General features: G+C 39.5%; 1 protein-coding gene across 4 annotated transcripts in view; it reads left to right on the forward strand.

Annotated features, from left to right (window-relative positions):
• Positions 1 to 27,440, forward strand: part of FBXL2 (F-box and leucine rich repeat protein 2) — a 132,074-nt gene that overhangs the window by 22,661 nt on the left and 81,973 nt on the right. For all 4 annotated transcript variants that reach the window (XR_007457435.1, XM_049629084.1, XM_049629081.1 and 1 more), the window contains exon 2: positions 11,531 to 11,592. Coding sequence is in view for 3 of the 4 variants with exons in the window: in XM_049629084.1 (XP_049485041.1) it covers positions 11,531 to 11,592 (62 nt within the window). In the remaining variant the exon portion in view is untranslated. The remainder of the gene's footprint in view (positions 1 to 11,530; positions 11,593 to 27,440) is intronic.

Genomic DNA, 27,440 nt, shown 5'->3' on the forward strand with positions numbered 1-27,440 from the left:
GAAAATGTCTTTAAAATGCAATAAAAATAAAGGTATTTTCTGGGAGACAAAACCAAAGACAATTTATCTATAGCAGACCTATATAATAAGAAACATTAAAAGAAGTATTTCAGTGATGAAGGGAAGTGATAATAAAAGAAGCTTAGATCTGAAGGAAGGAGTGAATTACACTAGGAAGGTAAATGTAAGATTAAATGATTAAAACATACGATCAAAAGATTATGCCTGCATAAAGCAAAAATAATAGCAATGTATTGGATACTTAGTGTAAGAAGTAATATATATAACTATAAATGCAAAACATATGAGGAAATTAAGTTTGTGATAAGTTAAAGATGCACTTTATAAACACTAGAGCAAACATTAAAAAAAGATACGCAGCCGTGAGCCACAGCTGAATCCACACACTAAAGGAAATTGAATAATACTGCTTTATCAAAAATTAGTCATGAAAGCAGGAACAAAGTACAAGACAAATGGAAGATAAATATCAAGATGGTAGACAAAATGAATCAAATCAAAAAGTACATTAAATATAAGTAAGCCATATACTCCAGTTAAAAGTTAGCAGTTGTCCAACTGGATAAAATAGCACGGCTCGACTATGTGCTGCATGTAAGAGGCACTTTATTTTTTTAAGTTTATTAATTTTGAATGAGTGAGCATGAGCAGGGGCAGGGCAGAGAGGAGGACAGAGAGAATCCCAAGAAGCCTCCAGGCTGACAGTGCAGAGCCCGACATGGAGCTCAGTCTCATGACCATGAGATCATGACCTGAGCCAAAATCAAGAGTCGGATGCTCAACCGACTGAGCCACCCAGGCACGCCTGTAAGAAACACTTTAAATATAAAGGCACACCAAGTGTTCATCAATGGATTAATGGATAAAAATGGTATGAGATACAAATATAGATATATCACATAATGGAATATCATTCAGCCATTAAAAAGAATGAAGTCTTGCCATCTGCAACAACATGGCTGGAGCTAGAGAGTATAATACTAAGCAAAATAAGTCAGAGAAAGACAAACACCATATGATTTCAGTCATATGTAGAATTTAAGAAACAAAACAGATGAACAAAGGAAAAAAGAAGGAGACAAACCAAGAAACAGACTCTTAGCTATAGAGAACAAATTGATAGTTACTAGAGGGAACAGAGGGGGGATGGGTGAAATAGGTAATGGGGATTAAAGAGTACACTTATCATGATGAGCACTGAGTAATGTATAGAATTGTTGAATGACTAAATTGTACACATAGAATTAATATAATACAATAAACTATGCTGGAATTAAAGAAGTAAAACAATGTGTGTGTGTGTGTGTGTGTGTGTGTGTGTGTGTATGTGTAATTACAGTAAGTGATAAACCACACTTATTGTGGTGAGCTTTTGTAATACATGTAATTCTCAAATCACTGTCTTACACCTGAAACTCGTATCTGTTTAAAAGATAAGAGCTTTTGTTTTTAATGGAGTACTGTGACTCTTAACAAAAATATTACTGAGGAGGACCAAAGATGGTGGTGGAGTAGGAGGACCCTAGGCTCTTCTCGTCCCATGGACGCAACTAGATAATTATAAAATCATCCTAAATACTGCCAGAAATTGGCCTGAAGACTGATAGAACAAACTCTACAACTAAAGGGAGAGAAGAGACCACTTTGAAGAAGGTAGGAAGTGCAGAGACGTGGTTTAAGGGTGAAATGGATCACCAGTGCTTTAGAGGAGAGGGAGCAGTGGTCATGGAGAAGGACAAGAGAGAGAAGAGAACACATGGAGAACAGTTCCCCAAAGCCATTGGTTTGGAAAATGAGAGGGGTGGAATCGAGTGAATTGTTGCAACCAGTAGGGCTTAATGTCTGGAGTTTTAAAGTTCAGTGGGCTTGGCTGGGATAGAGCCAGGAGGGCACTGCCCTGCTCCTGGAGAGAAGGCAGGCAAACATCTGGGGGCAGACAGTGTGGAAAGAGCAATCTGAAGAACACTTAGGTCACACAGTGGGGAGATTATTCCCTTGTCTCGGAGAGTGTCTCTGGGAGATAACGTACACAGAGATGCCTCTGCAGGGACAGGGGAGCTGGCTGGTGCCACTTACCTCCCCCACCCCTCACAAACAGAGCATAAACACAGAGCCACTGGTAGGAGGCAGTGCAGTGCTGACACTGGCTGGCTAACTTGCTTACACCAAGCCCCAGCTCCTCCAGCGCTGTGGTAGGACTGCCCTTCTTAGTCTGGCTTGATTCAGCCCCAGTGTGGTGGGCCCCTCTCCCGGAAGACCGGCACAAATCATGTCTTCCAACCAGAGAGTTCTTCAAGGCCTCAGTTCTAGTGGAAGTAGCATCAGGTCTCATTTAACAAGCAGACCAGAGCACACTTAGTTAAAACTCGCCACATTCAGGCCAGAGACCCGACACTGCCCACAGCAGGCAAGGAGAGCCTCTGTAGGTGAGTAGCCTGAAGGATAGAGCAGCCAAAACACAACAGCAGGATGCACGCAGCATATACCAGAGACACTCTCTGAAGCACCAGGCCCTGGCCACTGTATGACCTCTTCTTCATAAGACCATTACTTTCAGGAACAGGAGATATAACTGGCTTTTCTAACACAGAGAAGAAGGCAGAGATTTCTACAAAATGCCAGGATGGAGGAATTTATCCCAAATGAAAGAATAAGATAAGGCCGTGGCCAGAGACTAAGTGAAACATATATGAATAACATGCCTGATGGAGAATTTAGCGCATCAATCATAAGGATACTCACTGGGCTTGAGAAAAGAATAAAAGCTGTCAATGAGACCAGTTCCTCAGAGGTAAAAGAGTTAAATAAGAAACGGATGAAGAATGCAATAAGTGAAATTGGAAACAGGCTTGATGCAATGAATAGCAGAGAAACGAATTAGTGACCTAGAAGACAAAATAATGGAAAATAATGAAGCTGAGCAAAAGAGAGAAAGAAGAGCTATGCAACATGAGAATAGACTTAGGGAACTCAGTGACTCCATCAAAGGTAATAACATATAGGAGTTCCAGAGAGAGAGAAAAGGGGGAAGATTATTTATTTCAAGAAATAATAGCAGAAAACCTCCATGATCTGGGAGAGGAAACAGACAGCCAAATCCAAGAGGCCCAAAGGACTCCCAACAAAATCAACAAAAGCAGACCAACACCAGACCTGTGGTAATTAAATTTGCAAAATTTAGTGATCAAGGAACCATTGTGGAAGAGAATATACTTGGTATGATTTCAGTCTTCTTGAATTTGTAATATTTGTTATGTCTCTTTTTATGTGATTTAAACAGGTGATTTTTTTGTGTGTGTACTTGAAAATGTATTCTCTCTTTTTTTTAAGGATGGAATGTTTTATATATACATATATACAATATATATAATATATAATATATAATATGTATTATACATATTATACATATAATTATACATATATATTATATTATATATTATATTATATTATATTATATTATATTATATATACATATATATAATATACATATATTATATATTATACATATATTATATATAATATATAATTATATATATTGTATATATGCATCAAGTAAGAAATGTCCATGTTGAAAAAAAATAACTTTAACTGAGGGTACTCATTAATATCAGAGGGGAAGTAAGTAGGGGGATGGGTAAAATAGGTGAAGGGTATCAAAAGTACACTTTTGATGAGCACTGAGTAATGATATATAGAACTGTTGAAGCACTATATTGTATACCTGAAACTAATACAACACCATGTGTTAACTATATTGGATTTAAGTTAAAATCTTAATTAAAAAATAATAAAAGGGGCACTTGGCTGGCTCAGTTGGTAGAGCATGTAGCTCTTGATCTTGGGGTTGTGAGTTTGAGCCCCATGTTGGGTGTAGAGTTTACTTAATTAAAAAAAACATTAAACATTTTCTTTAACGCTTATTCATTTTTGAGAGACAGAGACAGAGTGTGAGCAAGGGAGGGGCAGAGAGAGAGGGAGATACAGAATCCAAAGCAGGCTCTAGGCTCCAAGCTGTCAGCACAGAGCCCGACACAGGGCTTGAATTCATGAAACGCGAGATCATGACCTGAGCTGAAGTTGGATGCTTAACCAACTAAGCCCCTCAGGCGCCCCAATTAAAATAAATTTTTAATAAAACATGAAAAATATTAAAGAAGTAGGTTAATTGAACACTAAGAAATATTGTTTGGTTGCTTTAAAGATCTATATAACATGTCTTTCACAACAAATATAAAACTTTGAGTCTAAGTATAGCAATAATCTAGAAGATTTTATTGTATATTCAGGAATGTTATATACTAAAATGGCCACAACAACACAGCATAGGGAATATAGTCATATTCTTGTAATATACGTCATGTTGTAATGACATTGTATGGTGACAGATGGCAGCTGCAATTGTGGTGAGCAAAGCATAGCATATAGAGAAGTTGAATCACTTTGTTGTATACCTAAAACTAATGTCACATTGTATGTTAGTTATACTCAAAAAAGTTTTTAAAAATAAAAAACAAAATGGACCCTAAGTTTGAAAATACACACACACACACAAAGCCACAGATTGCAAGTATAAAGGGATGAAAAAGATGCAAAAATCAGAAGAAATCTGGTGTTGCGGTATTAATATCAGTCAAAGTAGATTTTGGGGCAAGGATAATTTCTAGAAAGAAAGGACATTTCATAATGCTTAAGGGTTAAAAATACATAATAATCTTAAATGTATATGCACCTAACAAAGCTTGAGAATATATGAAGCAAAACCCAGCAGAATCCAAGGTGGAAAGAAACAAATCTACAATCATAGTTTTAAATAACACCTCTCTCTTACTAATTGATAGAAGTTGAGGATCAAGAAAACTCAGTAAGGATATAAAAGATTTGAACATCACTATCAGTCATCTTGACATAATTCACATTTATCTAATGATTTACTTCAGAATGTAGAAATAGCAAAATGGTAAAAGTAAGTCCTTCCTTAATAGTAATCACTTTAAATGTAAAAGTATTAAGTATAAAATTGATCATTTTATTTTGATAATTCCTCAAGAAGTTATAATAATTATAAGCATATATGCACCAAACAACAGAGCCCCAAAGTATGTGCGGCAAACTGACAGAATTAAAGGAAGAAGTAGACAGTTCTACAATAATAGTTGGAGATTTCACAGTCATCATCATAACTATTATTTGTTGAGCACTCTCTATTTGCCTAGACTGTTCTAGCCATTTTATGTATATGAATTCATTTAACTCACAGCATCCCTTGTGGCAGGTTCCATTCCCCATTTTAAAAAGAGGAAATCATGGCATAGAAAAATGACATACCCAAGGTAACAAAGGAGTATGTGGCAGAACCTGGATGATAGATTCTGTAAATTAAACTTGGTTCTTAGAGATGTTCTATTCAAACCTCCCACTGAAAGAGGGATCTTTTTCTTTAGCATTCCTGGTTCCGTGATCCATGGGAGCACTGTGGATAGAGCATCACTGCTTGAAAGAGTAAAACATTCTAGTATGGGCTATTCTAATTGCTAGACAGTTCTTTCCTATGCTGAGTTGAAATCTTGTAACTTTGGTTTACTTGTCTTTGTAATAACAGAAAATAAGCCCATCCTTCTATCAGCTATTGAGGTACGTGAAGATTGTCATGGTATCATTCACCACCATCCTCAACACCACTTGGACATGTCAATACCAGACTTTCAGTGACAGGGCAGTTAGATGGCAGATCAGTAAGTAGATAGAAGACTTGAACAACGCTATAAACCAAATAGACTTACTGGAGATATATAGAACATTCCACCCAACAACAGCAGAATACGTATTCTTCTCAAGTGCACAAGGAACCTATTCCTTTTTTTTTTTTTTAATGTTTGTTTACTTTTGAGAGAGAGACAGAGTGTGAATGGGGGAGGGGCAGAGAAAGAGACACAGAATCTGAAGCAGGCTCCAGGCTCTGAGCTGTCAGCACAGAGCCTGATGTGGGGCTCAAACCCACGAACCATGAGATCGTGACCTGAGCCGAAGGTGGGCACTTAACCGACTGAGCCACCTAGGCACCCTGGAACCTGTTCCTATTCCTATAGAACCTATCCTGTTCTCCAGGGTAGATCTTATGTTAGGCCACAAATATAGTTTCAAAAGATTGACATCAGAGAACTCTGACCACAATAGAATGAAGCCAGAGATAAAAAATAAAAAAGAAGGAAAAGTGGAAAATTCAAATGTGTTGGAATTGAACAGCACACTCTTATACAACAAATGCGTGAAGAAATAGAAAGGATTTTAGAAAATAATTTGAGGTGAATGGAAATGAAAACAACATATCAAAACTTATGCAGTTAAAGCGGGGATCACAGGGAAATTTAGAGTTGTAAATGCCTACATTAAAAAGAAAGGGGGCACCTGGGTGGCTCAGTTGGTTAAGCATCCAACTCATGATTTCAGCTCACGTCATGATCTCACAGTGTGTGGGATTGAGCCCTGTATCAGACTCTGAACTGACAGCACGTAGCCTGCTTGGGGTTCTCTCTCCCTCTCTCTCTCTGTCCCTCCCCTGCTCACATACCCCTGATCAAGGTATCTCTCTCTCTCAAATAAATAAACATAAAAAAAAAAAAAACAGGAAAGATTTCATATCAATAACCTAACTTTCCATTTCAAGGAACTAGTAAAAGGTAAATTATCTGGTTAACACAGTGCTTAATGGGGCTTGGAATACAACAGGCACTTAATAAATGTTAGTATCTCACTGTCAGAAGGTGGAGGCGGGTCAGATTGAGAAGATTCTCCAGACTGAGAAGTCACTTTAACGTGAAAATCAAAGCAAACCACTCCATGCCACTTATACAGAGTTTTGTTCAGGGTCCCTTATTGACAGGGTATGGGGCCAGCAGGTGGAGGGAGGATCCAGGGCGCTGCACCGCCATTCTCCACGCAGCTCGGACCTCAGCCCTTATCGAACAAGGGGCATGGTGGTGTGGCCACAGGGTAGCTATGTAAAGTGAGTGCCAGTTACCTTCTGCACACCAGTCATCTCTACTAGTTATCTGACGCGGCGCCGTCTCTGTGCCGGGGGGAGAACAAGACGGGGGGCCAGTGGCGGACTCTGTGGTCAGCACTCCTGTACGCACATAACACATCGCTCAGACTGATCGTTCAAAGTACGTTGCAAATGAATGTAGGATACTATTTACAGCACTTCCTACTTCTGCAGTTTGCCTTGATGGATTAGGACACGTGGGTGTTCTAAACAATGAGAATTCATGATAGCCTCGCTTTGAGTTTCATGGAGGAAGACTTTATTAATTATAAGGGCAAGGGAATATAAAGAACTAAACAACTGTAGTGAACATATATAGAGAGAGAAGTATAGAGAAGAACAAAGAAAGTTTGTTTACTACATCAAATTGGATACATACAGTATGCACCCTTCTGGCTGGGGAAGCCCCATGGTAAACAGCCCGGCTGGGGTCCCGATTGCGTGTCCTGGGAAGAGTGTCCTCCCCTGAGGTGAGACTTCCAACTAGCTACTCCTGCCAGGGCAGTCGATATACTATCCGCGTGTGATTTGTGGCTAGTTGTTATGTTTGCTTATGTGCAGTCCTGAGCGAGCTATTTTTTCTCTGTTTCTTTTATAGTATCTTGCAATCTTAAGGGTGTTTGCATATTCCTCTTCCCTCCCTGATCCATCCCAGGGGGCCAGCTTGGTCTGGCTCAAGGAGGAATGTGAGGCATATTAATCCCTCGTGGCATCAGGAACAGAGGGGCCAATTCTGACCCCTAGAAAAATATAGAGTCCAAGCCCACAAGCCCACCAAGCCCCCCATGATGGCATATCATGGCTCTGGGCAGACATGCATGACAAGTCACATAAACAGCTTCTAAAAAAGACAGTGGATTTTTAAATCCATATTTTAAATTGAGATATTATAGGGGCGCCTGGGTGGCTCAGTCGGTTGAGCGTCCGACTCTGGCTCAGGTCATGATCTCTCAGTCTGTGTGTTCGAGCCCTGCATCAGGCTCTGTGCTGACAGCTCAGAGCCTGGAGCCTGCTTCGGATTCTGTGTCTCCCTCTCTCTCTGACCCTCCCCCATTCATGCTCTGTCTCTCTCGGTCTCAAAAATAAATAAAAACATTAAAAAACATTTTAAAAAATAGAGATATTATACACGTGCTGTGAATTTCACCCATTTAAAACGTACAGTCCCGTGTGTTTTAGTATATTCACCAAGTTGTGTCTTTGTCACAACTGTCTAATTCAAGAACGTTTTTGTAACTCTAAAAAGAAACTCCATACCCATCAACGGTCACACTAGTCTTAGTTGACCACTAATCTATGTTCTTTCTCCATGGATATGCCTTTTCTGGATGTTTAATGTAAATGAAATCTACAATGTGTGGCCTTTTGTGTATGTCGTTTTTCACGTAGCACAGTATTTTCAAGGATCGTTCCTGTTGTAGTATGTCAGTACTCTGTTCCTTTTATTGCTGAATAATTTTCCATTGTGTGAATATACCACATTTTGTTTATCCATTTATTAGCTGTTACCATCTGGATTGTGTTCACTTTTTTTTGACTTATTATGAGTAGTGCTGCTGTGAACATTCACGTGCCAGCTTTTGTGCGGAAACGTGTTTTTGTTTCTGTTAGGTAGGTACCTGTGATTGGAATTGCTGATTTATATGGTAGCTCTATGTTTAACCTTTGAAGAACTGCTGGACTGTTTTCCAACGTGGTTGCACCATTTTATGTTCCAGTTTCTCCACATTCTTGCCATTATTGTTTTATTTTAGCCACCCTTGTGGCTGTGAAGTATCTCCTTGTGGTTTTCATTTGCCCTTCCCTAGTGACTAATTATGCTTAACTTATTTTTATGTGCTTATTGGCATTTGCAGATCTTCTTTGCAGAAATGTCTATTCAGATCTCACGCCCATTTTTTTTTTTTTTGAGAGAGAGAGAGTGCGAATGCACACGTGAGCGGGGGAAGGGAGAAGGAGAGGGAGAGAGAGACTCTTACGCAGGCTCTATGCTCAGGATGAGATCATGACTTGAGCTGAGATTCAAGAGTCAGATGCTTAACTGACTAAGCCACCCAGGTGCCCATCATGCTCATTTTTAACTGGTTTATTTTTCTTTTTGTTCAATTGTGAGAGTTCTTTGTATATTCTAGATGTAATTCTCTTATCAGATATGTGATTTGCAGACATTTTTTTTCCTATTTTATGCATTGTCTTTTCACTTTCTCAGTGATGCCCTGTGAAGCACAAAGGTTTTTTAATTTTGATGAAGTCAAATTTATCTATTTTTTCTTTGATTGCATGTACTTTTGGTGTCATATCTACAAAACCATTACATACAAAACCATTACATGCATACAGGTCACCAAGATTTATGCTTATGTTTTCTTTTAAGGGGTATAGTTTTAGCTCTTACATATTTTTTTAGCTCTTTGATCTATATCAAGTTAATTTAAAAAAAAATTTTTTTTCAACGTTTTTTATTTATTTTTGGGACAGAGAGAGACAGAGCATGAACGGGGAGGGGCAGAGAGAGAGGGAGACACAGAATCGGAAACAGGCTCCAGGCTCCGAGCCATCAGCCCAGAGCCTGACGCGGGGCTCGAACTCAGGGACCGCGAGATCGTGACCTGGCTGAAGTCGGACGCTTAACCGACTGCACCACCCAGGCGCCCCTCAAGTTAATTTTTTAATATAATGTGAGGTCGACATTATATTTTTATTGCATGTAGACACCAGTTGTCCTGACACCATTTGTTTATCCCCCATTGAATTATCCTAATGCCCTGTCCAAAATCAATTGCCCGTAAATATAAGGGTTTCTTTCTTGACTATTAATTCCATTCCATTGATCTATATTTCTATCCTAGGCCAATACCATGATATTTCAATTACTATAGCTTTATCATAAGTTTTGAAATCAGGAAGTGTGAGTCCTCCAACTTTGCTTCCCTTTTCAAGATTATTTTGGCTCTTTTGCGACCCTTGCATTTCCATATGAATCTTAGGATCAACTCTTTAATTAAAAAAAAAAAAGACAGCTGGAATTTTGATAGAGATTTCATTAAATCTGTGGATTAATTTGAGAAATGTTGCTAACTTAACACTCTCAAATCTTCCAGTTTGTGAACATGAGATGTGTTTTGTTTGTTGTCTTTAATTTCTCTGAACAGCGGTTTTTGTGTGAATTTTCAATAGATGTCTTGCATTTCTTTAGTTAAATTTATTCCTAAATATTTTACTCTTTTGATGCTGCTGTAAATGAGATTGTTTTAATTTCGTTTTCAGGGGGGCACCTGGGTGGTTCATTCAGTTGAGCGTCTGATTCTTGATTTCAGTTCAGGTCGTGATCCCAGGGTTGGGGGGAGCAAGCCCCAAGTAGGGCTCTGCACTGAGTGTGGAGCCTGCTTGAGATTTTCTCTCTCTCCCCCTCTGTCCCTCTCTTCCACTCGCATTCTCTTTCTCTTTCTCTTTCTCTTTAAAATAAAATAAAACTGGGGCGCCTGGGTGGCTCAGTCGGTTAAGCGGCCGACTTCGGCTCAGGTCATGATCTCGAGGTCCGTGAGTTCGAGCCCCGCGTCGGGCTCTGTGCTGACAGCTCAGAGCCTGGAGCCTGTTTCGGATTCTGTGTCTCCCTCTCTCTCTGACCCTCCCCCGTTCATGCTCTGTCTCTCTCTGTCTCAAAAATAAATAAACGTTAAAAAAAAAAATTTTTTTTTTAAATAAAATAAAACTAAAAGAATGTTTAATTTCATTTTCAGGTTCATTGCTAATACAATTTATTTTTATTTTTTAATGTGTGGGTTTTTTTCATTTTTTTGTGGGCTTTTTTTTTTTTTTTTTTTTTTTTTGAGAGAGAGAGAGAGAGAGAACAAGCGGGGAAGAGGCAGAGAGAGAGGGAGATAACAGAATCCGAAGTAGGCTCCAGTCTCTGAACTGTCAGCACAGAGCTGGATGCGGGGCTTGAACTCATGAACCGCCAAGATCATGACCTGAGCAGAAGTCAGACACTTAACTGACTGTGCCACCCAGGCGCCCCTACAATTTATTTTTATATAAAAATACTACATATTTGTATATTCTGTAACCGTGCTAAACTCCTTGATTGTTTCTAATGGTTTTTTGTGAATTTCTTAGACTTTTCTATATACGGGATCAAGTCATCTGTGAATAGAAGCTATTTACTTCTTCCTTTCCAATCAGGGTGTCTTTTATTTATTTTTCTTACCTAAGAGCCTTGGCTAGAACTTCTAATACAATGTAGCATAGAAATTGCTGCCTTGCATTTTTATGAAATGGTGATAGGGTGTAAACTCTTTTATATCCATTAATATTAAAGTGTGGTGACTTCATGAAATTAGTGTCATCGTATCTGTAGGACAGTAATTGGGACTGTTATGATCTAAAAAACATGTGAACTGTTTTTTGTTTTTTTTTTTAGTTGAGAAACACTTTAACAATGTCTGTGTTTTTTTCTTTTTCTTTTAGGTTTTCTCAAATAACGATGAAGGCCTTATTAACAAAAAGTTACCCAAAGAACTTCTCTTAAGGTAAATGTAGATAAACTTTAAAGAATTCAGATTTGATTCAGTCATCAAGTTCCAAGACAATCTTCTTTCTCACTATGAGTCCATAGCATAGAAAAACAGACAGAATTAGCCTAACTGACTTTTTGTTTTTGTTTTATAGAATGCTGTTCAGCTTGTTGTTAAATTTTACTTGGTCTAATCCAGAATGTACTAAGTATGTACATAGCATTGGTCTGGATTCTTTTTGTAATGTGGTAAGTATTGTAATAACCTTCAGTAGGTGCCACTGTTTTGGTATCAGTAGATGTTCTCAATGTAGTCAATTATGTGAGGAGAGATGATTATTAAGGTTATGAGCTCCTGAAGTCACAGGCATTTGGATGTTTTCTAATCAATTTTAAAATAAGTATGGTCAAAATTTTGAGTGCTTAGAATTCTGTCAGTCCAAATATTGCTATATTTTTATCCACTTGATGAAAATTATGTGCTAAGTGGCAGTACTATAAAATATGGTTTTTGTCCTGTTTTTCTGGCATCACAATATACAGTAAATGGTTTTCGCTCGACCACATAAAGCTGTCAACCAACATTTGTTGACCCCGAGGCACTGCAGTTTCCTTTAGTGCTCTGCCATCATCAAAGAGATCTTCTTTTAGTTTTGGATGTTATATTTTAATTGTGTACAAGTAATTAATACATGTATACATGGTAATCCTTGAGTGGCATTTCCCAAATGCCGCTGATGTTCCGCAAAACAAACAAAAAAAAACACCCCACAACTGTGTGATCAAATAAGTATGGGAAATACAGGTTAACAAGACCAATTTCTTTACGCATGACTTCTCAGAGCCTTAATACACATGATGATACTCCCAGATGGATAGTTCTGACATTTCAAAGTGACTGACCATGGAACTCTTTTAATATTCCATATCAATTCCGTATTCCATTGACAAAATTTGGGGAAATGCTGACATACAGTAAGTGATAGACCAGATGACTCCGTTCCCTGGTTGTGCTAGATCTCATGTTAACATTTAGGGAATGGGTGTGAGTTTTGTTTACATCTCGGAGTTCCCCACAGAGTTACTCTGTAAATATCACATATTACTCACCTCAGGATGTTAAACTTTGTGTTGAAGGAGAAACGGTGCAGACAGTGCTTCTTTGTGGTGAAGATCACATTCCAGGGGCTTCAGAAGGTGTTCCGTTAGTCGCTGGGTATCGTGCGGCACTGTCGTCATAAACTCATTTCACTCAATAAAAAAGAAAATTAAGTCATGACAGAATCATATGAAAACTACAGCGATAATATTTCAATAAAATACTTGTTTGGATAGGAGAGGCTATTCTCTGGCATTTCAGACTCTTTTAAAATTAAGAAAGTGGTAACAAAGGAATGATATATCTTTCATATAAACCTGGGAGGTCTTGATCAAGCACCGTGAGCTCTTAGAACGAACATGGGGGTGCTTGGGTGGCTCAGTTGGTTAAGCGTACGACTCTTTTTTTTTTAATTAAAAAAATTTTTTTTTAACATTTATTTATTATGGAGAGACAGATAGAACATGAGCATGGGAGGGGCAGAGAAAGGGGGAGACACAGAACCTGAAAGCAGGCTCCAGGCTCTGAGCGGTCAGCACAGAGCCCGACGCGGGGCTTGAACTCACAAGCCGTGAGATCATGACCTGAGCAGAAGTCGGACGCTCAACTGACTGAGCCACCCAGGCGCCCCAATTTTTTTTAAAATTTTTTAACGTTTATGTTATTTTTGAGAGAGAGAGACAGAGCGTGAGCAGGGAAGGGGCAGAGAGAGAAGGAGACACAGAATCTGAAGCAGGCTCCAGGCTCTGAGCTGTCAGCACAGAGCCCAACACGGGGCTCGAATCCACAAACCCTGAGATCATGACCTGAGCCGAAGTCAGACGCTTCACCGACTGAGCCACCCAGGCACACTGTGTCCGACTCTTGATTTTGGATCCGGTCATGATCTCACAGCCCGTGCGTGGGTTTGAGTCCCGCGTCAGGCCCTGCACTGATGGTGCAGAGCCTGCTTGGGATTCTTTCTCCCTCTCTCTCTGTCCCTCCTCCAGCTTGTGCTTGCTCGCTTGCTGTCTTTCCCTCTCTGTCTCAAAATAAAGAAATAAACTTAAAAAAAATAACGTGGCTGGGTTAGGATAGGCAGGCTGTTACTATACAAATAAGCGGACGGGATGCTATCCACAACGGAGTGCAGAGTGCGTGGTGTCCCCTAGAACTGTGCAGTTTCATTCTTGGTCCGAACATTATTTAGCACAGGCATCAAGCTGTAATATGAACATGTGATTCTCCCTCTGGGGAATCAACCAGGTTGAGGCAGACCCATTATTAGTCATTCAGCACTGGGGTGTGATTAAACTCCACTCTTGTTATGAATACTGCTTCTATCTGTGACTCAAAGCTGCTAAGTTAATCTTTTTCCCCTTGGATGGAGTTAGCTTTGACACTGTTCTCCTCCAGGGAGCAGTTTCCATCTCCTGACAAAAAAAAGGGGGCGGGGCGGGTGGGATTTTATCAGATTCTGTGTTAGTGTGATTTCCGAACTGTTTGAGAGATTTTAGTTCTTTTAAAGATCCCTGGTGGACTCAGCTATTATAAATTCTGCAGTTGCCGGTTTGAATCATGCCACGAGGCTCAAACAGAGATCGTTTTTCAAAAGGAATTGCCACTTGAGACCAAGTGTTCATAACATGTCTATTCGTAGGCTTGTATTCCCACTTCTGCTCTTATTTTGGAGTCTGTAAGGGGAATTTAAATGATAAAGTACAGGTCTTCCCTGACTCGTGAGTCTCAAAATTAATTCTAGGCAACCGTGGTATTTTAGTCTTGGTTGGCCTTCGAGTCGCGTCTGCCGTTTTATTCGCAGACTCTATATTCTCAGTAACAGCAGCTCTTCCCTTTCCTAGCTGCGCTTTCTGAGCAGAACTTTGGAGAAACGTTTGAACCAAGTTACCAAAGTAGCCATCGTCGTCACCAGCCTCCTGGAGCTTAAGCCTCGATTATTTTACTCAGTTAGATGATGTCTTCAGACTCTCAGTGGGTCACAGGCTTACTTTTTTACTTCCTATTGCAGATATCTTTGTGACAGTGCAGACTTCCTGTCCTTGTTGAATTCCTGTCTGCCTTCCGTCTTACTTCATCAGTAGATGTGATTCCTTTGGCTTCATGATCCTCCTGTTTACTTCCAGCCGGGGTCGTTTTCTCTCTGCCATTTTTTACTGCAGCTGTTACCACCCCCTTAAATTCTCTGACTTCCATGACTGGTCACATCAAGTGAAGCCCCCACTTCCCGTTCGGAGCCAGTAACAAGCACAACCTGGAATTATGTGCGGTTTTTTCCCTTTCTTGATGTCACTTTGAATCCACCCAGAAAAATCTGTGAGGTGGTTTTCATCTGACCATCTTCTTGCTGGTTTTAAGACTGCCCAATATTACTGATTCACAGATTCCTTCTCCCACCCCGTTTTGAGTTTGTTACTTAACAAGTTCTTCCAATTTTGCTCTTTGTACCCAGTTTTCACGTACAAAATAAAGGTATTCCACTTCTCCCTCTCTATCCTTTATGCTCATACAATTGACCAGCTTGTAATTTTACTCTTCCTGGGGAGTCCGTTGTATAATGCTTATTATAACAATGGGAATCTTTAGTTTTTGGAAACCTATATATCTATTAGTGAGTTGGGTTGTTGTTATATTTTGTCCTCATTGTTATTGTCTGTATGACTTTTGGAGCCAGACTTGGTTGGGATTTCAGCTCTCCCCATTTCCTACTTGTATGACCTCAAATTTAGTGACTTAACTCTCTGGGCCATAATTTCCTATATCCATAAAAGGGGGGTAGTAATAGTTCTTACTGAACGGGGTTGTAGCTAGCCCGTAGGGTGCCTGGCAGTTAACGAATGTTAAGTGATGTTAGCTTCTATTGTTGTTAATTAATTTCAATTTTCAACGCCTGAATTGCTTACTAGACGCTGTTTGACAGTGTCCTCAATCCTTATGCAGACAACTGATAAAAGAAAGCTGCCCTGCTGTGGATCTCAGCATATGCTACTGCTGCTAACAGTATCTCAGTAAATAACCTGACTGATAAGTTACCGAGACCCGGTGCTCCGTTTCATCACCCTGGGCTAATTCAGTCTCAGTGGACAGTGCTCGCCACCAAGTGATATTGAACTGACGGCTACCAGGGCTCACGCAGGTTAGGGGCGGCAGCATCGACTTTTTGACTTTGAGTTTTTCCTTCTGTTATGGTTGCACTCAGGTGTTGATGGTGACAGGAAAACACATGTAGACCGCCTCAGGGGGTAGGGAGTGCTAAACGCAGGAAATATTTTAAAACACTCAGAGAAGGCAAAGCTCTTGTTAGTAATAAATAATAATGAAGGAAACCTCATAGTAGACACATTTTTAAAAACTTAAATCACCATTATTTAGATCATTTTGTGTCCGTTTAAAATTTATGTGGATACATGACAGAATTAAGCACCAATCGTGTTCGTTGGCTCGGTGAGAGGAAGGTTTGATTGCCCCGAACAGGAGAGCCGAGCCTGATAATTCTGGGCAAATGAAGTCAGCTACACAATCACATATATTCAGCGGTTTTACTGGTCAGCTAGGGAAGATTGTAAAATGCCCCGTGCAAACATTTAAAAATTTTCCTTTTCTAAAATTCGTAAACCAATTCCACGAGTGAAAATAATTGTGGCTTTTATTGCAATCATCAAGTGCTTACGTGTCATTGTGGGCCCCTGAGGAGCAGGGCAGCGAAGGGCCCCCTCCCGTCCGGGGCATCATCGAGTGGGTGTTCCTGCCCACGGGCTGGCTTCAGCACTCCAGGGAGTTTTTCAAGGACTGGGACGTCCGCCTCCTGCTGTGTGCGATGCCTTGTTGTGTGTCCCAAGGCAGCCCAACAGGTAGGATGCTCTTTGGGGGGTACACGCTGCAAATTCAAGTTTAAGCAGCTATGCAGGGTTTTCCTTTTTGTTAACGAATGTTTTCATTTCTTTGTTCGTTTTTACTGTTTTTTTACCTAGCATGAGGCGGTACATGACTGAGTTAATGTGTGTTGAAATCAGGTGCAGAGACTTAAAGGCCTTTCCTTTTCATTACCTCTGAATACTGTCATATACTCTTTTACGGTTGGCATCTAAGTCTGAGTCACGGCAGAAGCAAATTTTCCTCTTTCTAGGTTGGGGTTATACTTACGCGCTAAAAGTCCGTGCTGCCTTTGGATTTTTTACATGTATGTATGCATTTATTTATTTTTACCTACGTTGGTGTGGCATCAAACACCAGCAAAGCTCCACAGCTAAGAGTGATAGAACTGGTACATTCTTTTCCGGAGCTTCATGCTGGAAAGTTATGTTAGAGAGCTGTTAATTAAAAATCTGTGAATTCAGAAGTTACAACAGAAAAGATTGATAAACTTGACCCCGTGAGTAGTAAAATGTGGCAAAATATACCATTACTGCAGATACATAGCGCACTGGTGGGTGAAATAATGAGAATACACGTTACAAGCAGAGGCCATATTCTTCAATGCACAAATAAGAAACGCTTAAGTATTAGGAATAAGGTGGATTCTTCTTTTTTTTTTTAAGGTGGATTTTTTTTTTAATTTTTTTAATTTTTTTGAGAGACAGAGACAGAGAGTGCGAGCAGGGAGAGGTAGACAATGTGAAGAATCCGAAGCAGGCTCCAGGCTCTGAGCTGTCAGCACAGAGCCCGATGCGGGGCTCGAACCCACAAACAGGAGATCATGACCTAGGCTGAAGTAGGATGTTCAACCGACTGAGCCACCCAGGCGCCCCTTAAAGTGGATTATTCTTACAACAGTTTGAAGAGAATTATGAACGAAGGGAGAAATACAAATGGCCAGTTTGCTTGGTTCTCAGTCAGGACCATATTTAAATATAAATCTCAATAACGAGATATTACTTATCTGGCAAAACCCAAAAGTTCGATAGTGCTAGGTTTTGGTGAGGAGATAGAAGACAAGTCACTCTAAGATACTTCAGAGGTGGGAATAGGAACTGCTATAGCCATTCTGTGGGGCCACTGGGGGCAAATCTTCAAAATGCTAAACATACGTCTTCACAAACTCCATTTCTAGGAATTTACTAATATATTTGCAAAGACACATCTATGGGATGTGTCACTCAGGTGTGTATTCAGGAATGATTACTGCAGCTTTTTTTTTTTTTTAACTGTAGTTAAATTGGATTGCAGAATTGGATTACTCGTAATTCTTGGCTAATCGTCCTTTTCATCACTGATCCGTGTGTTGCCTGTTCCCCCTCCCCACCGTCAAGTTAATATTGTCAAGAACTTTGTATTTATGATTCTTTTCTTTAAAATTTTTTTACCTTAAATACATTTGACTAGACAATCAAATTCCTAAAAGTAAATAGTGTTTACGTTTGCTTGTGTATTAACTTCGTAAAAAAAAAAGTGTGCTTTCTGAGACATGGTTTTCACTCAAAATTATGGTACTTAGAATGACCCATGTTGCTTTGTTTCACTGGTTTTCATTTTACTGCTGTATAATATTCTATTGTGTGAATGGACCAAGATTCACTTACTGATTGTTCTTTGGTACATGCTTGGGTTTCCATTGTTTTGTTAGTAAAAGCAGTGCTGCTATGAATATCCTCATAGATGGCTCCTGCTACAAATACACAGAAGTTTCTCTCAGAAGTTGCTGGGGGGTCATAGGCTATACCCCTAAATAATCAACTCTATTTTAGTAATATTGTTTTTCCAAAGGGATCTTACCAATTTCCCTTCATACAAACAATCAGTTAAGAGCCTCTGTTGAGTCAGTCTAACATTTAGTGTTGCTACATGTCTTAAGGGTACGAGAGCATCACATTGTGCTCTTGATGTGAATTTTTCTGAATTCTGGTAATGCTGAGCATCTGTTTATCAGTTGCATGTGTGTCCTCTTCTGTGAAATATATTTTTTGCCTATTGGGTTGTCTCTTAGTGATTTGCCATTGGTTTTTTTTCTTTAAAAAAAATTTTTTTTGTTTTTATATTTATTTATTTTTGAGAGACAGAGGAAGACAGAGTGGGTGAAGGGCAGAGAGAGAATGAGACACAGAATCCAAAGCAGGCTCCAGGCTCTGGGCTGTCAGCACAGAGCCCAACGCGGGGCTCGAACTCGCAAACCGTGAGATCATGACCTGAGCCGAAGTCGGATGCTTAACCATCTGAGCCACCCAGGCGCCCCTTCCCTCTTGTTTTTAATACTGTATCTTCTGTATTTTGTTTATTAATCCAATTTGCCAAATAGTGTCCCAATGTAATAATCTTTGCAAGAGGGCAATTTAGGATTTTAATGATCAAAACTAATATTTTAGGGGCACCTGGTGGCTCAGTTGGTTAAGCATCTGACTCTTGGTTTGGGCTCAGGTCACCATCTCACAGTCGGTGGGTTCAAGCCCCATGGTGCTCTCTGTCCTCACAGCACGGGGCCTTCTTGGGATTCTCCGTCTCTCTCTACCTCTGCCCCTCTCCCCCACTCACAACGCTCTCTCTCTCAAAAATAAATAAATAAACTTATTTTTTTTTAAACTAATACTTTATTCACTATGATTATTATGATTTTCTTTTTTGTTATTTCTTTATCTTACAATTCTGCCCGTTTCCTGCCTCAAACCTTTCTTACTACCTTTAGGGTAAAGCCCATTTAAATTGTTATGACCTAAGTTATTCACCAGAAATGTATACTTGTTAACTCTTACTCTGTCGCATCTCTCATTCTTTTCCAGCTTCCTTGCAAACTCTGGGAACTCTGAATTCGTTCCAGTCCCTGAAATTGTCATTCTCTAATTTGTTTTCTCCTGGATTCATTCTGCTTCTTGAAAATGTCTGTCTTTCACTTACCCCTTTCACTTAGTTCAACCTAAGGCTTTCCCCGAGTTCGAGGCCATGTTCTCTCCCTCTTGAGTGTGCCTATAGATCCTTTAAGCATTTTGTAACTTCTGGTCTTTGACTTGGATTTTATGTGCCATAACACAGTAAATCTAACTTTTAAAATAATTTATATATGTATTTGACATATGACATTAGTTTCAGGTATACAGTACAATGATTCAACACTTGTGTGTATTGTGAAATGAACATCACGACAGGTCTAGTTAACGTCCATCACCATACATAGTTACAAAAATTGTTTCTCGTGATGAGAACTTTTAATGTCTCCTTGCGTAGCAACTTTCAAATAGGCCATACAGTATTACCCGCTGTGGTCACCATGCTGAACCTTACATCCCCATGACTTACTTATGTTATAACTGGAAGTTTGTACCTTTCGATCCCATTCATTCATTTTGCCCCTCCCCGTTCCCCGCCTCTGGCAACCACAAATCTATTTTCTGTATCTATGAGCTCAGTCTTTGTTTTGGGTTCCACATGTAAGTGAGATCGTACAGTATTCGTCTTTCTCTGTGTGATCTATTTCACTTACCATAATGCCCTCTAAGTTCACACATGTTATTGCAAATGGCCGAATAATACCGCATTATATTAGGAACCACGGTTTCCTTATCCACTCATCCATAAGCAACTTAGGCTGCTTCCATGTCGTGGCTATTGTAAGTAATGCTGCAGTGAACATGAGAATGCAGATATCTTTTTCAAGTCTTTTTCATTTTCTTCAGATAAATACCGAGAAGTGGAATTGCTGGATCATAGGGTCGTTCTATTTTTAATTTTTTGAGGAACCTCCATACTGTTTTCCAGAGTGGCTGCACCAATTTGCATTCCCACCAGCGGTGCCTAAGAATTCCCTTTTCTCCACATCCTACTGTTGTCTGTAGTCCCTATAGTTGCAGTTTTGTACCCTTAAACAGCATTTGCTCCATTCTTTCACCTGTTACCCACAGTAATTATTTTACTCTTTGTTTTTTATGAGTTCAACTTTCTTCGTTTTCCCAAAAATAAGTGATACACGGTATTTGTCTTTCTCTGTCTGACTTATCTCAGCATATTGTCCTCAGGGTCCACCCATGTTGCTGCAAATGGCAGGATTTCCATCTTTCTCACGGGTGACTAATACACACGCACACGCACACGCACACGGACACAGACACACACACTACATTTTCTTTATCCATCCGTCGATTGATGGGCATCCAGCTTGTTTCCATCTCTTGGCTGTTGTGAATAAGCCACAATAAACATGGGAGTGCGTCTATCTCTTTGGTATCCTGTTTTCATTTTCTTTAGTTACATACCCAGAATTGGAATTGCTGGATCACATGGTAGTTCTGTTTTTTATTTTTTCAGGAACCTCCATATCATACCCCTTCCAAGTTACAATTGATTCTCCCTTCTCCAGAAGTAACCACCATCTTGACTTTTCTAGTTATCACTGTATTTCATTTCTTTTTAGATTTATCACCCAAATGTGCATTGCTTGACATTTTGTATTGCCCGCTGAAAATTTATAAATCTTTTAAGTCTCTGATAATCAGCAGACCCCCTTTTCATCTCTTTCTGTTCCATACATTTTATGTTGAAGAACTTGGGTTATCTGACTTGCAGAAGTTACCACAGACTGAGTTTTGCTAATTGCATCCTGATTGTGCAATTTCAGCCTGTTTCCTTTATCATCTATAGTTCTTGGAACTTGAGAGATCCAGAAACTTGATCAGATGCAGGTTCTGTCCCTTTGGTAAGATGTTATGTGGTGTTGTATTCTTTCATCAGGAGTCACAAAATTGTCTGGTTTTCTTTTTTTGTGGGGGATGCTAGCATCTATTGATGCTTACTGCTTAGACCATTAACTTATTGGGATCGCAAACTGATATTCTGATTCTTTTTTCATTTATTAGTTAGAATACTCTTATAAAGAGCAATTTCTCTTCACTTCTGTTTGATTATATAGTGTTAACAGTTTACATGAAAGTCAAGGTAAATGCTTGATTCTTCCTGTTTGCCAGTTTTTGACTTTTTTTTAATGTTTATTTATTTTTGAGAGAGAGAGTGAGACAGAGTGTGAACGGGGGAGGGTCAGAGAGAGGGAGACACAGAATCGGAAGCAGGCTCCAGGCTCTGAGCCGTCAGCACAGAGCCCGCCGCGGGGCTCGAACTCATGGACCACGAGATCATGACCTGAGCCGAAGTCGGACGCCCAACTGACTGAGCCACCCAGGCGCCCCCTGTTTGCTAGTTTTTGAAAGTGAGATATGTGAAGGTTTGACGTTGGGAAACGAAACATTTACATAGTTTCAAGTGATCTTCCACAGAAAGCTATATTAATTACAAAGGGAAAAATAGTAATTTTATTTTTTTAATTTTTTTTTTCATTTTTCTTTTTTTTTCTTTTTTTTTTTTTAATTTACATGCAAGTTAGCATATAGTGCAACAATGATTTCAGGGGAAAAATTGTAATTTTATAATGAGGCAGTCTGGCAGACAGCATCTTAACCAAATGATCGCAGTTAATATCCCCGATAACAGGACAAATGGACACGCTGTGCCTCCTGATATGATGTACAAGAAGACCACAATATTATTTCTGTGGCATTTGTGACAGAAATTAATAAGTTGAATCTAATCATGAGGAAACAGCAGATACATACAGAGGGACATCCTACAAAGTAACTAGCCTGTATGCTTCAAAAAAAAGTCAAGAAAGATAAAGGCTGAGAGAATGTTCCAGATTCAGAGACTAAAGAGACAAGACAGCTAACTGTACTCTGTGGTCCTGGGCCAGAAAAAAATGTTTTTCTTTTGTTGGGAGGGCCATTAATGGCACAATTGGCACATTTTTAATATCTATAGATTAGATAATAGTATTGTATTAGTGTCCTTGTTTTGATCATTGTACTGTGTCTTTGACAAAGAGTGCCCTTGTTTTTAGGAGGTACTTGAGTGTTTTGGGGTAAATGAACATCACGCCTGCAACTCCCTCTCAAATATTTCCAGGACAGTTACATATATGTGTTTATGTGATACTGGTTAAGAGGTAAACTAGGGCATATTAAGAGTTGTAAGAGTCCTTTGAGCAAGAATCCGTTTGGGGCACTGCGAAACCAGGAATGCCAGGGCGAAGGCTTCTGTATACAAGGGAGGATGGCGAGGAAAGGAAATTCTCTGATTGGCTGTGTATAGTTTTTCATGTTTGTTTCTTTATTTTTGAGAGAGGGAGAGAAAGGCAGGCTGAGAGAGAGGAGAGAGAATCCCAGGCAGGCCCTGAGCTGTCTGCACAGAGCCCGATGGGGGGGTCTCTTTCTTAGGAACCACGAGATCGTGGCCTGAGCCGAAAACAAGCATCTGTCGCTTGACTGAACCACCCAGGTGCCCCTGATTGGCCGTGTCTTAAAGCTTAGTCTGCTCTTTTGTGATTGGTTATCCCTGGATTCCGATCTCATAACTTGGGGGCATCTAACGACCTCGAGTTTTGGTTGCTCAGGCGGCCCCAGCACTGGAGCCACCTGAGTCTAATAGGCTCCCCGTTTGATTAGTTTAACATCTCTCCATCTATCTGTAAAAAGAATGATAATGCAAAGACATTATGTCGTTAGCATGTTAGCACTTGGGAAATCTGGATGAAAAGTACACAAGAGTTCTTTGTCCTGTTTTTGCACCTTTTCTGTAAGTCTTAAATTACTTAAAAATAAAACTGAGGTGGTTTCCTCACATCTTTTGGAGGTGACTTGGAATTTTTAAAAGCATTATAAATTTATGAATTCAAACCTATTTAATGAGTTTAACTCATTGCGGTTATTACTTTCATTGAAATTCACATGGTCTTCTCTTTGTCTCCTGAGTCCTTTCCCATGGCCATGGCAGTTTTGATAGTTTCCTTCCTGACAAATATGCAGGTGTATCAGGCTCATTTCAAATATTCCCTGCCCCAGACCTGAAATCAGCCACTTTCTCAGTAAGTGTTGGTTTCTTTTTGTGGGAAAGAGTATGTCAGAACTACTACCTAGTTGCTAGAGGCAGTTTTTCTAGTGAACGTATAGTTATTTCTAGTTCAGTATAGTGAACGTATAGAGAGATGAGAAACTCATGATTTCATACTGAGGTATCTGATGCGTAACTTAGTACCTTACTTCATCAGTCTGTGCAACTACGTCTCCTTTCTTCCATACTACTCGTCCTGGCTCGGACACGGGCAATCCTAGAATTAGGCCCTGTGTTTTCCCCTTTGCTTTCTCCACATCACAGACACGGCAGCCTCAGAATAACAATCCCAGAACGGTTTTCTCCAGTACAATTACCGAAGAAAACACTGACATTTTTTTGCACACGTTCTTTTTCCTCACCTCTGCTTTTAAATGGTTATACTCAATCTGCATTGTCAGACTTACAGCCATCATATATTACACCCTCTCCCATTTAATTCTCATTTGGTCTCTTTAATGCTCACCACCAGTCTCTATTTAAAGTCTGTGTAGTCATTGTGTTGTCTGCTGCTGATCCCGTCGAAGATTCCTCAGGAAGGGTTCCCGGGAACGGTATTCTCCGAGGTCTTGTGTGTTGACCCCAGTTTGTGCCCTTCATACTTGAAAGTCAGTTTTTTATCCTAGTTGGGTTCATTCCTTAATTTCACTAATATCCATATGAACCTGCACATTACAGTGTACATGTGGGTGTACACATTACAACATCCATACGCATTTTGGTGAATAATTTTGAAATATGGTGGCTTGTGAATGAATCCAAACCTAGCATTGGTTCCTGTCAGTTTAATGGTTAATGTTTGAACCCGTAGGTGATCAGTATTATAGTAAGTACTGTGAGAAATGCAGTGGAAATTAGCATTTAAAACATTTGATGAAAAAGACAAGTCCCAAGAATGTATACAGCTTTATGTATGTAGATTCATTTTAACTTTTTCAGAAAGTAAAGGAAAACTGCATGAAAAACTTTTTTCGTTAGTATAATTTATAATTAATTCAGTAAATATTGTGTAGAATTTTATTTTTTCATTTTACCAGAATTTCAAATGCCACCTTTTTGACTTAGGATTTGGTAAACATATAGGGACAAATTCTGTAACCATTCAGATGAGTTTATTTCTAAGATCTGTAAATAAGGCAATGACTTACTTCTGAGATGATGGATAAATACACATTCCAAAATTTACACGAGATAGTACATGTCAAAGTGACTACCCCCCCCCAGTGTTTAACATACAGAAAGCACTTAGTAAGTGATGTGTTTTAAATCTGCTAAACTTGTGTGATAATCTTGTATTTACTTATATTATTTTCTTTTTAAAGAAATGAACAGTGTTAATATTTAGATTACTATTAGCATTCCTGGTGATTTTTTTAAAAATGTGTGTTCTTGATTCAACTTTAAAAAAATTTTTATTTAGTATAAGAATATATCTTTAAATATGCAAAATACAGAAGAGTGCCAAAGAGAAAAAAAAATCACTCGTACTGTCATTGACCAAGGAAATGAAGTGTTGGGACGCCTGGGTGGCCCAGTTGGTGGAGTGTCCGACTTCGGCTCAGGTCATGATCTCACGGTTCGTGGGTTCGAGCCCCACATCGGGCTCTGTGCTGACAGCTCAGAGCCTGGAGCCTGCTTCTGATTCTGTGTCTCCCCCCTCTCTCTGCCCCACCCTCCACTTGCACTCTGTCTCTCTCTCAAAATAAATAAACATTTAAAAAAATTATATAAAAAAAGAAAGTTTTGCTGGATATACACTTCTTTGTTTACACTTTCTTTTCCTGATTATCTTCAACCTAGTATTTCATTTTCTTCTGCCATAAAGCTTTGCATATGAGGTTGGAAAAGGGAGGAGTGCTTTAATAGCCTATTCATATAATTGTGGATATTTTGCTGTGCCACCTAAACTTGACAGGTGGCAATTTCTTAAATATTAGTTGCAAATTGGAATTTTAAAACCATGGCAATCAACTTTTTGTACCTTACTAAGTTAAACTCCATTGGTCTTTGTACTTTGAGTAGATCTTTTCCTCATTCAGTGTGGGTTTTGAAACATCATGAATGTATCACTTGGAAAATATTGGTTCACTAAGTTCTGCAAATCTTCCCATTTTTTACACATTTCATATATAGCATGAAAATACAGTATTCATATATAGTATTAAAACATCACAGTCATTGAGGTGTCTGGGTGTCTCAGTCAGTTAAGAGATCAGGTCATGATCTCGCGGTTCGTGAGTTCAAGCTATGTGTCAGGCTCTGTGCTGACAGCTCGGAGCCTGGAGCCTGCTTCAGATTCTGTGTCTCCCCCGCTCTCTGCCCCTCCCCCCTCATGCTCGCTTGCGCGCGCTCTCTCTCTCCCTCTCTCTCTCTCTCTCAAAAATAAATAAACATTTAAAAAATTGTAATTAGCATATTGTAGGCCAAGATTTGGGTTGGATTCTTTGACGGAATTTCAGAATTTGCTAATCTTCTGATATGTTTGATTCTAGTTGGTTCCCTGGGCCTGTAACCCCAACCACTTTTAGACTGCAGCCCAGGACTCCTTTATTGTACTTTTTGCCCCTACTTCCTCTCTTTCTCAGTGGTATCTCTCCCCTGAAGCGATAATAGGCTTGGGAAGAAAGGGAGCAACTTTAATCCAGTCTTTGCTGCAGGATTTAGCTAATCTATTTAACAGAGAATTTCAAGTAATCTCAAGGTAACTTGTAAGTTTTGGAAAGCAGTATTCAGACAGACAGTAATTGGCTTTTCGGCAATCTCGGGCCTGCAGTTTCTGTGCTCTCTCCCCTTTTCTTTCCGCTTGCCAGCCAACCAGTTTTTTCCCCCGAGCACTTTCTTTCTTATAATGCCTTTCTAAACGTGGCAGCGATAAGCCATGAGTCGCTAAGTCTTCTCTAGTTGAGAAGTTTCTAGAGGTAGTTTCCAGAGAGAAAGGAGTTGGAGGGGTGGGGAAACAAATGAAGAAAATTAAGGGGTACAAGCTCTCAGTTATAAGTCATGGGGATGAAACATACAGCCTAAGGAATATAGTCAATAACACTGTAACATATGGTGACAAATGGATTACACTTATTGTGGTGAGCATAGCATAGTGTATATGATTGTTTGATCTCAGGGCTGTACGCCTGAACACTATCTTCTATGTCAGCCATACGTTGATACATTTTTTAATCATGAAAAAAATGTTAAAGAATATACAGAAAAAAATGTCTGTATTGAGTGAAGAGAAGGGATATTTCATGAGATATGTGGAAACTCTAAAAAGAATCAGTGGAATTTCTAGAACTGAAAAATACTCAAATGTTTTTAAAAAGTTGGTTAGGCTTTCAAGCAGACTGGACAATGCAAAAGATAGAATCAGTAAACTTCGGGAAAGGTTAATAGAAGTTATCCACAGTGATATGCACAGAGAAAAGAGACAGCAAAAAGTTAACACATCCTTAGCACCTCGTACTGTCAAATGGTCTAACATGTGTCATAGGAGGTCCAGAGAAAGGATGGAGCATAAAAAAGTTTGAAGAAAGAACCCCAAATTTTCCAAATCTGATGACAGTCTACAGATTCAGGAAGTTTAGTGAATGCCAAGTGAATAAATATAATGAAAAATATCCCTAGGTACACCATGGTTAAATGACTGAAAACCAAAGATAAAGAGAAATCTTAAGCTATATATATGGAGGGGCGTCTGGGTGGCTCAGTCGGTTAAGTGTCCGACTTCGGCTCAGGTCATAATCTCATGGTTTGTGGTTTGAGCCCTGCATTGGGCTCTGGGCTGACAGCTCAGAGCCTGGAACCTGCGTCAGATTCTGTGTTTCCCTCTCTCTCTGCCCCTCCTCTGCTCATGCTCTGTCTCTCAAAAATAAATTTTAAAAAATTTAAAAGAAAAAGATATATATGTGGAATAATAA

This window comes from Panthera uncia, chromosome C2 (genome assembly GCF_023721935.1).
Source record: "Panthera uncia isolate 11264 chromosome C2, Puncia_PCG_1.0, whole genome shotgun sequence".
Taxonomy (NCBI): Eukaryota; Metazoa; Chordata; class Mammalia; order Carnivora; family Felidae; genus Panthera; species Panthera uncia.